At 49.2% G+C, this 18,009-nt stretch overlaps 1 protein-coding gene across 3 annotated transcripts; it reads left to right on the forward strand.

The window, feature by feature from the left end:
- The first annotated feature begins 11,265 nt into the window (after positions 1-11,265).
- LOC101067162 (kinesin-like protein KIF2A) lies at positions 11,266-17,776 on the forward strand. Of its 3 annotated transcripts, XM_029837439.1 has the most exons (21): positions 11,266-11,422; positions 12,215-12,309; positions 12,476-12,586; positions 12,974-13,028; positions 13,181-13,300; positions 13,624-13,724; positions 13,840-13,935; positions 14,075-14,129; positions 14,200-14,362; positions 14,462-14,552; positions 14,626-14,689; positions 14,765-14,856; positions 14,933-15,075; positions 15,161-15,365; positions 15,484-15,594; positions 15,669-15,736; positions 15,940-16,029; positions 16,372-16,510; positions 16,591-16,692; positions 16,845-16,980; positions 17,051-17,776. In XM_029837439.1, exons 1-21 carry the CDS (start codon positions 11,362-11,364, stop codon positions 17,134-17,136), a joined length of 2,184 nt encoding a protein of 727 aa, XP_029693299.1. In that variant the 5' UTR covers positions 11,266-11,361; the 3' UTR covers positions 17,137-17,776. The 3 variants fall into 3 exon arrangements, with proteins under 3 accessions (XP_029693299.1, XP_011603040.1, XP_011603041.2); XM_011604738.2 differs by lacking the exon at positions 15,940-16,029; XM_011604739.2 differs by lacking the exons at positions 15,669-15,736; positions 15,940-16,029.
- Positions 17,777-18,009: the final 233 nt, after the last annotated feature.

Consider the following 18,009-nt stretch of genomic DNA (forward strand, 5'->3'; position numbering starts at 1 on the left):
CATCATAGTTGAGGTTAAATAGTCACATTCAGGTGAAAGGTCATCGTTGCTGAGGACTGTTGTTGAGTCCTTGTGACGACACTTTGAAGCAAATATGCATCAGCTTTGCATTTTTAGCATCCAAGCTCATGTGATTGTGAAATTAGAGCCAAAGAGGGACACGAAGTGTGTGTGCGTTCCTGCTATTGGGACTTTGGCTTCTCACAAACGTTTGCAGATGAGAACAATAACAACAGCTGGATGGAAGCCAGTGACAGCGCCCCCAACGTGAGCCGAACACACTTCCTCCTGCGTCCTCGCTGCGGTCGATCCTCGCTAGCTCAACATTTCAGCAGCGTCGACAACCTGTGAAAAGAGCTTCCACCTGGAACCGGGCGTGTGTCTCCATCGCCCCGTGTTTATGACCTTTCCTGGCGGGATGAGAACACCTCCTCCCTCACGTCCCTCTTTCATCGGTGCCAACGCGAGCCGCCATCTGAGAGCCTGTTTTCATTTACAGCCTCGGCGGATGAGGGAAAAAAACAAAACCCTCCGCATTCCCACCTTTAAAGGGACTCCAAAATGTCACACTCTGAAGCGGCCGCCGTCCATAAAGTTTTCATAAATGTCACGGGGAATGAAACGACCAATAGCAATTAAGCGTTTCCTGAAAGGCCGTCTGTCTGCAACAAAGATGTTTCCTTCCCCGCACGGCAAAGCCAGGTTTCAATAGAACAGCTCCTTATTCATTCAAAGGGTAATTTCCATTTCAATAACTGCTGTAATTAGGCGAAGATCTGTTCCCTCCCTGAGATATTTATTGATTGGGCGTCGACGCCGGCGTGATAGCTGGCTGCGCTCTCTCGCTCCGCCATGTTCCCGCCACCTCCGACAGCTGTTTCATCGCTAGGATACAGTCGCTGGGCCTGAAGGTGGCGACTGCCAGGAGGAAATTTGTGTAATTTCACTCACGGTCAGTAACACCGGCGATTGCAGACCAATCAGTGCCCCCCTCCCTCCCTCCCTCCCCGTCTCCTAGCAACAGAGTGGGCCTCTTCGCCTGCTGATTGGCATTAACAAGTGCTGCTGGTCGGGGAGCTCTTTGTCTCCGCCGTCTTCGGTTGTGGTTTCATAATTCCGACACTCATTGTTAAGCTTCGGCATCAAAGCTGCGTTTTTTGGTGACGGTCGGACTCAGACTGAGACCCAACAGGACCCAAACACCGGCGACCCCTCAGGATCCGGCGCCAGCTGGTTAAAGCACAAAAGGATGGGATATTTTCAAGTTCAGCTACCTCATCTCAGGAAGGCTACAGACGAGATGTTGGCTTACTTTCATTTTCGTTCCAGGTGTTGATGCTTTTATTGATATTTATGACGAAGGATCACAATTAAATCCTAATTAAGTCTCCCGTGTCTTTCATATCATCCGTGTCAGATGATTAATAGCTGCCATTTGTGCAAGGCAACGTGATTTATTTCACTCAAAATCACCTCGTTGAAGCAGAATAATCAGAGTCCCCTCCTCCCTGCTGCGTTTGACCTTCCTGCAACACTTTTACCCCTCAAACGTTAACAAAGGGATTCATCATCTTTAATTCATCTTCTGTTTTCCGTGATTTAAACGCTCCTTTACAACTGTAAAGTGTGTATGTGACGTTAGAGCTGCAGCCGAGAGCATAACAATGCGCCTCCTTCGTATTTCTTTCTTTGAATAGTGCTTTTCCCCCTCCACCGACGCCCGTCTCCAGCTCGGGTTAAGACACGAGGGGCTTTCTGGCTCTGGCTCCTCGTCAGCCGCACGTGTCAGTCAGGAGCGCTCCTCCACCTGAGTGAGGTGTCATCGGCAGCGTGAGGAGCAGGGATGAAACAAGGCTTTGGTGTCAGCTCGTCAAATGCGGAGAAGGAGAAAGGCGGAGGAGAAGACAAAGGTGACAGCAGGAGCAGGAGAAAAGAAAAAGAATCCCTCTCAGGAGCCCTTCAAACCCCGTCAGACTCTCCGAAGATCCACCACTGGGCGAGAGCCTGAGAGGGAAACGCAGGAGATGGGGCACAGACGTGCTCTTGCCCCTCGTTTTTTTTAATATCCCCACATTATAACCACTCTTTCATTTTTACCAGCGCATCGCCAGCCTCGGGATTAGACTCTCAGTATGACGGCCTTGCGGTAAATTCTCCACAGGAAGTGACTCAGGAAGAGGAAACATGAGACAGAAGTCACAAGATTTGCCACTTGTGTTCAAATCTTCCACCAGCATTAAAAACTTTGATGAAGCACCAACAAAAGCCGTCATGTGGACACACAGCAGCATTAGCTTGTCTTTGTGGCTCAGATTCTATTCTTTTATTCTGTTTCAGTCGTAGCTCAGCGATCCGAGCAGATGCGTGTGTGAATAGTGAACATTAGTATTCACATTGTGTTAGAACTGAACAGGACTTGGGTTCTCCTCATCAGGAGGCACAATTAGAACCTGCAGTTCGCAGCATTCAGATGATTCTGAAAGTCCCGCAGCCCTGATTGGAGCCATAAACGTGATCAAACGTGACGTTCCTCTGGGTGGACCGACGCCGCCACTGTCCGTCTCGATCATCCCGGCCTCCAAATCCGGTGGGATTCACAGAACGGTTTGCATGATGGTGCATGAAGCGCCAGGGCGTCGGATGCAGGATGCGTGAAACGTGGGCGGGTCGACCACAGATATCACCTCTTCGATCATAGCCATAGCAGTTCCTCCGTTTTATGCGCCCCGATGCTAATGCTGCCTTAGCAGTCACGGTGAAACCACGGCGCACAGCGGAAATTAATTGCCTTTTTCAGTCTCATCAGTATGCTGGGTTCACGTTTGAGCCGGTGGCAGTGTGTTATCTATTATTCATGTGAATTACAGTATATATTGTATATCTCCACCCGTGTATATGTCTCAACGCCCGGGTCGTTTACAGCCTCCACGCGCCCGGCTAAATGGCGGCAATTATTTTGCGGGCTGCAGGCGACAGCGGCATGCTTTCCGTCTCCATCTGGACCACGAGAGCGAGCCGCGGTGTTGATTTCCCCTTGTCTCCTGCCCTTTGTTTGTCCCTGCTGCTAAATCCATGCAGCCTGGAGGGTTTCAAGCTGCGAGCAAAGCCGGTCCTCAGGGGGCGCGGGGACGTTGACAGGGGTTGACGGCAGGAGAAAGGTGAAGCAAAAGATGCTGCATGAGGGGAAAGAGACAGGTGCATGCAGGTGCTGAAGTGGTCCACTTACAAAGCACTGTCGGACATGTTGCCAAGACAACCACGGTACTTTAAGACATTGTTAGCATCAAAGTTAGCATTAAAATTCATGATGCGGTCAAATGTACCTCTATAAATGTCATATTAGCATGGTAGAATAAACATCAATGAGTCCAATCACAGAAAAAAACAGTGTCAGTTGCCTGACTGTTGTATACAATTAAACCCAAAATGAATAAAATTATGGAAAGCAAAATAATGCGATTAATCGTCTGGTATTCAGAAGGTCCCTCGCATATATCATCTCTGCTCCCTTCATGTTACCTCTTGCTTGTTTAGTTGGCTGGTTCTGAGCATGTGGCCTCATACAGATGCTTCCTGCCCCAAATCAAACACAAACCAAGAGGAGATAAGCCAGCTGCTGCTGATCATATGGATACGTTAATGTTTACCTATTCAGACCTAACCCGAACCCAACCTGCTATTGCAGTCCTTCCAATTCTAAAATTCGGCATGTGTTGATCATAGTTTCACAAAGCATACACTGAAAACATTACAGTGTGACAATTTACCACGATTTTTTAAAAAAAAGCATCTGTCATAAAATGTAAAAGTAGTGGCATTGCTAAAATTAAATATATCAAACAAGAAAATGTTTCATCTCTTTCGCCGTCTAGTGTTACAAAGGCTGAACTGTCTCTTGGCTATAAATAACCTCAAAAATGACATTACAGGTCAGAAATGAAACACATCATCTCGAAACTTGCGCTGCTCTACGGGAGTACCCCAACCCAAATCAAACGCACCTTTCCACACGCGCTTATGTTTGACCTCGTTTGACCCCACTCACGTGACACGACTTGGCTCTAGATCGAGAAGAAGAGTTAGGACACGGAAGGAGGATGGCCAAATCTGTTCAAAGATGTAAATTAGCACACTATTTCAGTTTTGTTTTTAGCGAGTGTGAGTTTAAAATGCGCACCGGGACGGGGACACTCGCCACCGTGAAGACGACGTCACGTCATCCGAGCACCCGCCACGACAACATGCTAGCCTGGAGCTAGCATCGAGCTAGCGACAGCGAAGAGGAACACAACAACAACTAAGCGACCCAGGTTTAAATTGGGCAACAAGCACCAAGAAAAGCGGAGGTAAACAGGTTTGTATCGTGAAGGAACCGGTGCCTCCTTCGACACTGGAATGGGGAACTGCAGCAGAACCTCCAGAACCACCTAACCCGCAGGACATCACGCTCATTTATATGATTTGACTGCTACTTTTAGGGTACAAATGAGTCAAAGGATGGCATGAAGATCCATCGAGGATTTAAATTTGTGTAAATGATTATACACTGTGCGAAATGTGATAACTCCATTAACCCAACTGTAATATAATTACTCAAAAACACAGCAGACATCTTCCATATATGGAGTGATAATATCTGAATAAAAGTAGCTGCTGTATTTTATTGGCAGCCCCTATATTCACACACCAACACTGGTTGCTTGTAATGGATATAGGACATTTTAAGAGTTGAATATGAATGAAGGAGAGAGAACCCCGAAGGGATGGTCCACATTATTGCAATCAAGGCCCTGATAGCATCCCCGACTTTGAGTAATGATCCCAAATAGATTCCTATCGGACGCTTCCCTGACCTCAGAGTGAAGCGGACCATCGGTGGGGGGCCACCCCGGGTCTTTAAAACCCGTCACTGTCATTCCTACCTGCTTATGAACGTTTTTGGTCCTGTTACATCCACAATGGCTCTGGTTGGATCTTTGTAAATGCTTCTAGTACAGAGGTGTGTGTGTGTGTGTGTGTTGTGCGGCTGTTGATTTATGTATTTTGCATGAAGCCATTCATCACATTCAGTTGAAGAAGGAGGAGGGTATAGAACAAGGTCCACATGAGGGATGGAGGGCAGAAAAACGCTCCGCCACATTCATTAATGACACGGGACAAAATCAACCGGCCTTCACACCTTCCCAGTAACTTCTCCAGAGGTATGAAGGCCCTCTCCAAAAGTGCTGTTATCAGTACTGGTGCATTCCCAGTGCAAACGCCCTGCGACAAGCTTAAGATGAATCTGGTTGATATGACTTGGGGAAACGGGAATCGGCTTCCTGACGAGGCTCTGAGCTTCCAAAGATTCCAGATTTCCATCTCCAAAGACTGAGCCTGGATGACGTTGCTCTAGTAACGCTCCCTATTGTTTGTGGTTTGTCAGGGTATCAAACTCTGCATCTTCTCGGGGATTAAACCCCTCAGGACACCTAGAGAACCCGCAGATGTGGCGTTTATATAGTGATTTCTCTTTAAAACTCACTATATAAACACATAACTCAGTGGCCCGCTCGTCTTAAATGTCACCCAACCTTATTACAGTCGTGTGGCCTCACCCTCACACACGGTGCTCCTGTGGCCTTTCACAGGCGTCCTGAGAGACGGCGCCATTGACAAACCTACAAACAGTAATTGGGCTATTATGGCCCCCTGCGATGGTATTGATCCCCCTGTTTTAGGTGGGGGCCGGTAATGGGTGTCTAGACAGAAGGGTCCATATAGCACACACGGACCCGTGCACTATTAGATGCAGTAATATCCAGTTTTCGGTTCTCCGTCTGTGGGAAATGTCGGTGTTCCGGAGCAGGTTATTGCTCTCTGGGCCGGAGTGTCAGCATGGAGACACAACTGGGCCGTAGGTGGGAGTCCAAGAGGGAAGGAGACCTTACTGGTGACTGCTGGTTTCGTTCCGCCTCCCTGTTCCAGCATTAGTTGCTGTTTCACACCCGTGATAGTGCCGGGGGTGGGGGTCGGGGGGCCCGCCCCACGGCTCCGTTTCAGTCCCAGCTTGTTTTGGTGACGCCCGTGCACGTGTTTTAGTTTAGCCTTGAGTTTTCCCACACCCGGTCCAATAAACGAGCGCTGATCAAAGTCAAACATTTCTTGGTCTGGGTTTCCATGGCAATGACGTGCCACCCCCTCCCTGACATTTACAGGTCAGCTGTGCACAATGTGCCACCTCCCCTCCCCTCCCCCCCATCTGACTTCTCCATTAAAGTGTGAGCAGAATATATGAACGAGGTGAATCCTGATCACCTTGTTGGCTTCCCGGCATGTGTGTGTGTGTGTGTGTGTGTGTGTGTACACCTGTCCCGGGGGGGTGTAGCAACACTCGCCTGGACTGTAGAAACAGCCGTGGAAGGGGAAGACTCAGGCCATCGATTGTCAACCGGAGAGCCCATAAAATGTCGATGGACACAAATCGCGCTAAGAACTCTTGATCCCTTAATTCAATTTGGTAAATCCGCACAAAGTTTCCACAGAGGAGCCAAATAAACCCCCTCCTGTGTTTATTTCCACCACCGCCCCTCAGTTACCCTTCAGCCAGCTCCTGACCCCTCCCGTAAACACACCCCAACAGCGCTTCTTTAGATCTATGCGGGTTCTGCATCCTGCCCAGGTCCGTGGTAACCCATAGTAACAGCGGGCTGGCGACACTGACGGTCTCCATGGCGCTGGGCGATCCAGGGTCGCGTCATCGACTTTAGGCAACACGAACAAGCAGCAAGCTGAAGTTTCCCAGCTGTGAGATCCGGATCTCTCCGGTCGTTGCGACGCGTTCGTTGCTTTAATGTGAGCTGCTGCAGCGATGCAGGGGTGGGGGGGGGGGGGCAGAGCACGGTACATTCGTCAGAGTTGACAGTGCGCTGCTCCATTTGCTGCAACCGAATGCTTTTAGTGTGATGAGAGTCATGAGGATTCGTTTCACGGTGCTGTTTTTACATGAGGGTAAATCAGGCTGCCCGGCGCTCATCCGCAGCCGCTGCCGGCGTCAGACGCTTCCGCCCGTTGTCGCGATCAAACACCCTTTATGTGCTGATAAAACCCCGCTGCGACATCACTCAACCCCACGTCAGTTTAGATCTGCCTTCGTGGAGTCGAGTTAAAAAGAGCGGAAACGGGGAACCAGATCGGGCTCCCGGGAGCTGCGATTAGTCGTGTTTGTGGTTGTGGGGGGGGGGGGGGGTTCCACCGTGGTCGGCTGATCTCGCTGCATCAGGCCAGCGGTGGCTGCGGAAGCCTTGTTGCCCTTGTTGTTGTTGACGCGCTGTTATAAACAAAGCAGCAACGTTGTCAAAGTTCCTGCAGAGATCCGGATATTTTGGGCGCCGTGCGGAGGTTCTAAGGCAGGACTGAGAGTGGTTGAAGAGACTTGAGGGGATACTTGCTCAGAGGATGGAAGGACAGACGGACAGAGAGGCCTCAGCCTCCCCAGAGCTGCAGCGGCTGTGGCAGCGCCCCCCTCTGGTGTCACACTGTAAATGCAGCGCTGGGCTCTCAGATCCTGGCTGGAATGATCAGCGTTGTGAGGATTAAACTCTGCAGCCACGAGGCCGTTCCATGCTCCAAATCTGCTGGGAAACTAATTGTGCTGATTGATTCCAGGAGTTCAGGTGAAAGTGAAGGTAAAGATGAAAGCCGGCACTGTAAATCTGCCCTTTCCAAGATGATCCGAGGCACCGGCGTCCAAAACTGCGTCCGTCATCATCCTTGGATTTCACTTTTTAAAGTTTTCATCCCTCGGCTCTCTGCTGTAATTACTGATTTATTCCGCCGTCTTCAGGGTGAAGGCGGTGGAAGATTTGCAGCAGCTCCATGATGGAGGAGGCTCCCAGTGTGAGAGAGGATTCTTCCACTTTATTCAGCGTCATGGAAACCAAACACATCTCGATGAAGATGAATTATTCCTCTGCCAGCACTCCCGCTTTGATTCCCCCCTAATCGAGCTGAAGCCGGGTCCTGCACGTGCATTTTTCATAAAAGACAAATCACGGAAAGAAGCTCAGCTGTGGCGACACATTTTTCTGCTCAATACAACATACATATTTCATAGCAAATATATTTTCTCCCAGCGACTCTGCCAACCTACAGACCTAAAGAATTCATGTGGCCATCCAACACGGCTCCTCCGGGATTGAGGCCTTGAGATGCTCCCAACAACAATAATGTTTTTAACAGATCTCTGATTCCATACTGTGCAGGTCCGACAGCGTCAGCAGACACTCTGCTCTGATATCATTGGAAGATTTGCTCCTTTTAGCAATTTTTAATAGTATTTTAAGAATTCATGTGTAAAATGGTGTCAGAGGTCAACGTAATGTCCCTGAAAGCTTTAGCACGTTCACGTAAGTCACATTTGCTACTATCTTCAGCAGGTGCTTTTATTTAACTATTGGACGGGATTTAACTCCGAGGCCACTTCAAAATAAAACAAAGAAAATATAAGTCAACAGAAAAGTCCTCTGTGATCTTGATGAAGGTCCAGCTGACATTTAGATGAAAAAAGGGGAGACATTATTATGCTATAAATACATTTTATTTTTAAAATAATAATGCCACACTTGGCCTAACCTCGTCAGTGTATTTTATTCTGAAGGCCCATAAAATGCGTTTGTTTCTCCTCCTGGCTCAGCTGTCAATTTGTCACAATCTGGAGCATCACAGCGTCTCCTCTCCTGCAAATATGAGCTCATTTCAAAGGAAGGGCAGCGGTATTGTCGCTGGAAAAAATGAATTGCTCCATTAATGGCAGATCTGAATAGGCAATAATGGCTGTGTCGTCCTGGGAAGGCAACGTGTCACAGATAATGGGAGCGCTGGCAGCAAATCAATAGAATCCCATTTAAAACAGCAGGAATCTCGTGTGACAGGGTGTCACTTTCACTCAGATGTCAAAAATGGGGAAATTCTATGACTGCAGCCCCACGTAAAGCTGACGGGTCCATGTTGAGGTTCTGGGCCTGATGGACGGAAGGGTTCACCTGCAAGGCAGGAACGTACTGTTAAATTAAATTGGAGCATTTAAATATGCATAGATTTCACCTATTAAATAAATAAATGAGAAAGAACTGATTACATGGGGTATTTTCATAATATTTACTCTGTTTTAGGAAGGATGGATGCACCAAAGCCCCCCACAATATCTCAGGTTCATGTTAGTTAAATTGCCACATCTGATTCAACAGAGGCTTAAAACATTTTCTGCTTTATTTATTACATATATTTTTTAGATTTCTTGTACAAAAACACTTTGATTGAAATCAGTGTGGACGAAAAAGGGCTTATAAGATGATCCAATGCTGTTTAAGGGTGTCTGCCGCAGAGATGATTTCACAGATCTTCACTTTGACGATTATTTGATATAAAGAGAGAAAAACAGGCAGGAGGAGGCGAAAATTCCGGGTGAACAGACGGAACAGAAACGGGCTCCACATGAGCCGACTGGCTGCCATGCACCTGTCAGCCGGATCACAATGAAACAGCCTCCAAGTGTGGAGGTGTCGCCTGGGTTTGAGGGAACATTTCTGATGTCAGTCCTCGCTGACAGCTGAGCTGATAAAACACACACGTCTCCTTCCTGGTCCCCCGGAGCTCAACTCTCCTGGGCCCAAAGGTTCGGCTCAGACACCGGGAACCAGCCCATGAAAAAATAATGGGCAAACACGAAGGACTGGGGTGGGGGCACGCACTTCAAAGTAAAGCACCTTATCCTCGGAGAGGTCTTGCTTGTCTCACCCATATTGCATCTTCCTCCTCCTCCTCCTCCTCCTCCTCCTCCTTCAGCTGCTCCAATTAAAGACTTGGGGTCTGTTCCCTGACAAGTAGCTCTGTGTTGTAACCTAAATACAGACCCTCACATGAATTCTAAATGATCTCATTTGATCTTGATTTGAACTCTGTGATCAAAACAAGTAAATTGTGCCCCCGAGTTCAATAGTTTTAGTGTGTGTGTAAGAGCGATGTTTGAGATTAATGACGAGCAGAACTTCTGTCTCACAGCCAGGGAGACCCTGGGGGGATGTTGCAGCTCCAGTGAACAGGACTAAGGGCCCCGTGTGTGCCGGAGACCAGGGGGGGATCCTTCATGGAAATGAAATTGTAAAAGAGGGCTTAATTTGATTGCTTCCTTCAGCCTCGTGGGGCTCCATTCGGACCTCACAGACCTGCTCCTTCAGATATGGCAGTGATTATTAATTAGCAGAATTATACTTGTCAAAAATGCACCAACACGGCAGGAGGAGGTGCACTGATCCGTTACTGCTGGGGGAAAATGCACAATTAAGGGCACTTATGCTACTTCAAGTAACAGGATCATCAACATATAGATAGATGAGACTTCCTTTCTAACTCGCTAAAAAGAAGAGATCATTTTATTGTTTACACTTCTTGTAAAGGATTCTAATTTGCTTAATATTTTCTTTTTTAACTGTTTCAGAGCAGCTTTGTGTTATCAATATGTTCCTCTGGAGAAGACTGAAGATATTTCTGATTAAATTGATCAAACAGATCAGTTTACAATTTGATGTAATTACACTAGAGCGTCAGTAGATGGCGACAAGGGGGATGAAACCGCAGCTTCCGGTAATCCATGTTTATGGAACTCTAATAATATAGCTGGAATTAAAAGATCACATACTTTCATGTTCATAAATGTTATTCACATCATGGCCAGCTTTTTAACCTAAAATTCAAACCATTTCCATGTCATATGACATTCCAACACTTAAAGATCTTAAACTTGCTCTACTTCTGAAACGTTGCAAACATTGTTGAGTAAATCAAATTGTGGTCTGTAGGAGGCGAAGCCTGGAAGGGCCATTTTTAAACTAATTTTGCGACATCATCAATAATCTCACCCTCGTTCTCTGACAAGAATCTCAAAAGACTCGGACTTTATAGCAGCGCGAATGCAGTGGAAATCGATTCCACAATTCGAGGACCCGAACAGAATGAATTCCGTGTCAATAAATGATTTATTCTCGTGCTTTAAAGTCCTTACAATTGAACCTTATTCTCTTTACGGCCTGGCCTTAACTATATCCAAACATCATCTAACATTTAAAGAGTAATAAAACATTACGATACACTAATACTGTATAATATTATTTAATATGTGTCTATGCATGTTTGCGCAGAGATTTGTGACATCAGCCGCACGATTCCTCTTGGAATTGCGGGATGAGGACTCTCCCGTCACGCAGGCGTCTTGACACCACCCGCGCATGCGCACTGACTCCTCTCCTCCTGCCAGTGACCTCGCGATCCGCAGGCTCAGCACGCGCGCACGCATTTGAGAAATACACGGCACGAGCTGAGAAGATGGCCGGCATTTTTGGGAAAATCTCCGTCGGTACTTACGTGGAGATCAAACGCAGCGACGGTATGTAGCTAGCATCCCCGACACGCGCACACAGACCGGCACGCGCGCGCACGCACCGACACACACGCACACACGCCGCTCTCCATCCCTATAAATGAGAGAAGCTAACGTTAGCTACCAAGTGCTACATCACGTCATGGATCTTTCATTAAAACAGCGGCACGTCGGCCTTGGAACCCTTGAGCAAGTGATGTTCTTCTCCCCGTCGACTGTCGCTCAACGCGGCCCGACCGCGGGGAGCAGACAGGCGGCCCCGTCCGCCGGTGCCGCTTACCCGCCCCAAAAATGCCACCTGCTCCGCCCCGCAGCTCCTGCGGCGGCTGCTGCCCCTCGCAGGCATCACGGCCGAACCCCCTCCGGTGTCGGGAGCCGAGCCAACCTGCGCCGCCTCATCCGGCCCTTGGCTGGAAATGACGGGCTGCTGGCTGACAGCATGGTTGCCCCTCACTTACTGGGAAGAACAGTCATTAGTGCTCCATAAATGTAACATCTGTGTTTGGAGGGCAGAGGGACCACCCGGAGAAAAAGCGGGCAGTCCGTGAACGCAACAAAGGTGTAAATAAGGAAGTGACAGGCTCTTGATCACCGTCCACCAGGAGCCACACCCAGTAGCATCTCAGGATCTCTGTTTTAGGGATCCTCTCCCTGCAGGGATCAAATGTCCTCCCTGTGGGATGTGACCTGTGTCTGAACCTTGTTCGTCTTGGGGCCTGTTTGATGATTTCATGTGTTGGGTCACGGCAGCGCACCCCGTTCCACAGAGGCCTGGCATCACTCTCTTTTTCTCTGTAGGACGGATACACCAAGCCATGGTCACGTCGCTGCACGCAGACAACGAGAGCGTGACCGTCGAGTGGATCGAGAGTGGAGACACCAAAGGAAAAGAGGCATGACGTGATCTTGCATTGTTCCAGAAACAGATGTGCTCACCATTTCGCTCATGATTAGCTGTTAATAAATAAATCGGAAGTTTCTGGGCGCACAAACCTTAAATATAGAAGCCAAATATTTGTGCCGACTGAATGGAATGAATCTGCGTTGTCTCTGCTTCAGATCGATTTGGAGAGCGTCTTTGCCTTGAATCCAGATGTTGCTCCAGATGAGGAGATACCCAGTCCTGAGGGTCCTTCCTCCAATTTTGCCAAAACCAGCAAACTTCCAAAGGTCTGGTTCTGCTCCCGTCTGTTTGCTAATATAGCACGCTATTTTAGCATGTTGTGCCTGCATGTATTGTTATTGAATTATGTATTAACCATACAGTTTGAGATGCAGGTGTATTGTAAGCACTTCAATTAAAATAACAATAGTCATTCTGCATCATCAGTTATTCACCACTAACGTCCTTGTGCTCTTAATGTAAATCTAAAATTCTAATTAATGAGGCCCCTGTGACAGAAGGATAATATAGCCACGTAAGCTCCCCCTTTGCTGATGTAAAACATTCAAAATGCACTTTTCCTGAACAAAGATATGATAATTATTCCGTCCTCCTTTGAACCAGAGGCGCTGCCACAAACGGGGACCAACTGACCAGTGTCTTCTATTTTCCAGAGCAAACGGGTCACAGCGATCCCCAAACCCGAGAATGCTCCGCGTGAGAACAGAGGTGTGTGTGTGAGTGTGTGTGTGTGTGTGTGTGAGCTCAGCAAGGTTCTTCTCTGACCTGTGTGAGGAGGAGTTGGATCTCTGAATGAGAGCTCACAGACACGGACGGGGACGGCCGACTGTCGCTCTTCACCAGTGTGATTTTTCTCTCAGCTGCAGCCGTGGGAACCACCCGGCCCCGTCCCAGCCAGCACAGCCAACACCTGGACCCCCCCGCGCCGTCCATCCCACCCCCGGCTGCCTTCAACCAGACCCTGATTCAGCAGCAGAATGGTACCTCAGTTGGCCTAACGTTGCTTTTGTGTGATGGTGTATCTGCGGTTTGGTGTGCTGTTGTTTTCTAGTGGAGTGTGACGTCATGCCCCCCCCATACACACACACACACACACACACACACACACACACATGCAGCTGCGGGTCTGTCAAAGGCTCTTTCACTGGAGCTGTCCACAGTCTCATCAGTGTCTCGATGGATGGTGGTAACTAATGGTAACGTGGACTGGCTGCAGCACCATCATCGGTCTGTTCAACAGGCCCCGGAAGTACAGCCCATAATAAGAACCTTGGACTGTTGACTGTCGCTCGCTCCTTTGCAGCTCGAAAGAAATCCAACTGTGTGAAGGAGGTGGAGAAGCTGCAGGAGAAACGAGAGAAGAGGCGCCTCCAGCAACAAGAGCTGAGAGAGAAAAAGGCCCAAGTGAGGACTGTTTATGCTGGGATGGAGGGGTTACCACTCGCTACGGACTGTTTATGCTGGGATGGAGGGGTTGCCACTCGCTACGGTCGACACATTTCCCTGCTTTGCTTTACAGGAAGTGGATGTTAATGTGCCAAACTATGAGATCATGTGTATGATCAGAGATTTCCGAGCCAGTTTGGACTACAGGCCCCTGACTGGCAACGATGCGGTGAGTCTGCTCTCGGGGTGTCTTTCTCTTGCTGTCTCCATGGCAACGGCGCCGCAACTTTATATTCGCGAGCTCAAGGTCGAAATAGGTTCCTTTTGGTGTCATTTAAACTCTAATCGAGTAAAATTTCTCTCCCCAGATCGAAGAGCACAGAATATGCGTGTGCGTACGTGCACGTCCGCTCAACAAAAAAGGTCAGAAACACCGAATGTGCGTCTGCTCAGCCCGCGTGTGTGTGTTCATCGCTGCTCCGCGTCCCCGCAGAGTCCTCCATGAAGGAATTAGACGTGATCACCATTCCCAGTAAAGACGTAGTCATGGTCCATGAGCCCAAACAGAAAGTGGACCTGACCCGGTACCTGGAGAACCAGACCTTCAGGTTTGATTACGCCTTTGATGAGAACACCACCAATGAAATGGTTTACAGGTGAGCTCTGACCAAACCAGTATTAGGAACAAAAGAATATTCCGATATTGTGACGTGAGCATCTGGACGCTGCTTATTTCTCCGCCCGCCTGCCTGCAGGTTCACCGCCCAGCCGCTGGTGGAGACCATCTTTGACCGGGGGATGGCGACGTGCTTCGCCTACGGACAAACCGGGAGCGGGAAAACACACGTGAGAGATCCGTAATTCTGACTTGAGCCCGTGTTTGTGGGGCCCTCTCTTCTAATCGTTGTTGGATTTTTAGACGATGGGAGGCGACTTTTCAGGAAAGAACCAGGACTGTTCCAAAGGGATCTATGCACTGGCTGGTCAGCATCACTCCTTCCTCTCCTCACTGCTGCTGATTCCAGCTGAGAGAAGTTAACCCCCTGTTCTCTGTGCAGCCAGGGACGTGTTCCTCATGCTCAACAAGCCGCATTACAAGAAGCTGGATCTCCAAGTCTTTGCAACCTTTTTTGAGATTTACAGCGGGAAGGCGAGTGTCTCCACACAGGGCCCCTGCGCCGGGATCGGGAGCGTTCGCGTCTCAAGGTTCGCTTTTGCGTTTCCAGGTGTTCGACCTGCTCAACCGGAAAGCCAAGCTGCGGGTGCTGGAGGACGGGAAGCAGCAGGTGCAGGTGGTGGGCCTGCAGGAGAGGGAGGTGAAGTGCACCGAGGACGTCCTGAAGCTCATCGAAGTGGGAAACAGCTGCAGGTGAAACCGCAGCACCGGGATTGTCCCCGGGAACGACCTTGACTCTTTTGCCTCTTCGTCCCCCCCCCCCCCCCCCCCCCTGCAGGACGTCTGGCCAGACCGCCGCTAACGCCCACTCCTCTCGGAGCCACGCCGTGTTCCAGATCATCCTGCGGCGGCGGGGGAAAATGCACGGGAAGTTCTCCCTGATCGACCTGGCCGGTAACGAGAGGGGGGCGGACACGTCCAGCGCTGACCGCCAGACGCGCCTGGAGGGAGCTGAGATCAACAAGAGCCTGTTAGCACTCAAGGTAAAGGCAGAACCACCCGCCAGCACGGGGTTCCGAACCCAAATGTGTCAGGAAGAAGGTTTGAATGGTGAGCAGGTGGGTCTGTCACACTGTTCCGGTCCCTCTCCTCGTCCTCCAGGAGTGTATTCGCGCTCTGGGCCGGAACAAGCCTCACACTCCGTTCAGAGCCAGCAAGTTGACCCAGGTCCTGAGGGACTCCTTCATCGGAGAGAACTCGCGAACGTGCATGGTGAGACACACGTCCGGGGGGGGCGTCACACACCAGAGATGGAGATAAATAAATAACTGAGCTTTGCTACACAGATTGCAACCATCTCTCCTGGAATGGGATCATGCGAAAACACCTTGAACACGTTGAGATATGCTAACCGGTAAAGAATTGCACAGTATTTATGCTAAAAAGGGAATTACACTCATAAAAATAGGAGAATTATAAAGTCGTCATGTTAATTTACTCCCGCTGGTTAGATTTGTGTCCCAGATAATCTTCCTTCACGCGTTTCTGCCGAAAGAATTCGCTGAGTCGCCCAACGTAACACGTTCCTCTCCTGTCTGTCTCCCACCATGTTTGCAGAGTCAAGGAGTTTGGGATAAGTCCCTCAGACATTCCCTTCTCCCAGAGTGGGGGAGGAGGGGGTCGCTCTGAGCTCTCACCTTCTTACGAGTACGAACACTTCCTACCACGTCCGTCCTCCGTGCGCGTCATCAGTCACCGCCATGCTAGCGCTGCGCTCGCACCCACCGCTAACAAACCATTTCTCCCAGAAGTCGCCGCCTCCATCAGTCTTGATCTTTCACCTGCCGTTTCTGTACCCGAGTGTTGTTTCCCCTCACGTGTGCACGGAGTCCCTCTGTCAGCACGCCGATCCTTCTCACCGCCAACAAGCCTGCACGTTGCATGCGACTAACAGCTAGCATGCCGCTCCTCGCTTTTGCTCAGATCAAAGGTCCCGGCCTTTGTGTCTTCAGCGGACGTGTCACCGATGGACGTTTCGTGTGTCCTCAGGGTGAAGGAGCTCACGCTCAACCCGGCGGCAACCATGGACACCCGCCACCGAGGGCACGCCAACCACCTGGAGGTTCTGGAGCGGGACGTGGGGAGCTCTCCTCAGAGGGACGACCTGAAGCTGCTGTGCGAGCAGAACGTAAGACGAGCAGCCCACCTCGAGGTGGCGGCCGCCGTGTCCAGTGCTGCCGTGTAAAGGCCCGCTCGTGTCTCCCGCAGGAAGAAGAGGTGTCGCCGCAGCTCTTCAGTTTTCACGAGGCCGTCTCCCAGCTGGTGGAGATGGAGGAGCAGGTTCTGGAGGACCACAGGGCCGTGTTTGGGGTGAGGCCCGGGGGCAAAGGTGCAGCTGGATGCTGGTAACGGCGGTAGAGGCGTGTGAAAGCACGTGCACAAACAGCTGCCCTCCGCTCTGAAAGGGTCCATTTAGCCTCATCCTCTGGGCTGAACTCGAAAGCGCGTCTCTCTGTTTGCAGGAGTCGATCCTCTGGCTGGAGGACGAGAAGAGGCTTTTGGAAATGACCGAGGAGGTGGACTACGACAGCGAGATATATGCAACTCAGCTGGAGCACATCCTGGACCTGAAGATCGACATTCTGACCGAGCTGAGAGGTAAAGTGCGATCTCCGAGGGCATGTGTGCACGGAGCTGTCTTTGAGAACCTGATGCTCTCCCATTCCAGATAAAGTCAAGTCCTTCCGCTGCGCGCTCCAACAAGAAGAGCAAGCTAGCAAACAGATAACTCCCAAGAGGCCTCGTGCATTATAGACACTAAAACATCTGCACTAACCTGGACGTTTTTTGCCCCGTGATCTGACTTTCACACAAGCTTCTGAGCTCTCTTTGGTCGTTGCTGATAGACAATAAGCGGATTTAGCCTGACTTTGGTTGATTCATTGACTGTAATTTTCCCTCAGACGCTCTTGTACAGTCAGTTTGCATCTGCATTGGTCAAAGGTTAAACCAAAGACTCGAGTTCTTTTGAAAATTTGGTGTATTTACCTGATTTCGTGTGTGATACTCACAAGCACCTAATTCAGTGTAAAGAAAACTGTTGTGTGAGAAACATTTTATATGATCAATCGTAACTTATTCTACATTTGGGCCACTTTTATGAGCCACAAACTTGCCATGTTGTGCAATATTTGGAGGAATTTTCCTCCACTTCTGCACCTTTTATAGCACAGAAGTCGATTTGTGTGTGTGTGCGTGTGTGTGTGTGTGTGCGTGCGTGCGAAATGAGCCGATGTGTGTATATTTTACCTTTGGATGTAATATATTGTGCAGTACTGGTTGACTCAAACACAAAAGTATCCCTGGAAACAGACAAAGTTTGATTTTGAAGTGTAACAGTTGCAACAGAAAATGTTATTTTAAATGAAAAATAAAGGGAGGTTGGGTCTCATTCCGCGTGTGTCTGATTCATCGTGTTGACAGTGTGATGTTGAATAGTTAACGTCGCCCATAAAAACCCAGACTCGTTTCTGCTTCAAGGAAAATGTTTATTTTTTTTAAATAAGACTTATTTTTAATGATTTATTACGTTTATTCAGAAATAAGCAAACATGACCGTTTTTATTCCTTAGTAACACAAATTTACCTTTATGTGGAGCCTTTAATTGAGCTACCTTCAGAAATGAG

The sequence above is a fragment of the Takifugu rubripes genome, chromosome 6 (assembly GCF_901000725.2).
Source record: "Takifugu rubripes chromosome 6, fTakRub1.2, whole genome shotgun sequence".
In the NCBI taxonomy this organism is placed as follows: Eukaryota; Metazoa; Chordata; class Actinopteri; order Tetraodontiformes; family Tetraodontidae; genus Takifugu; species Takifugu rubripes.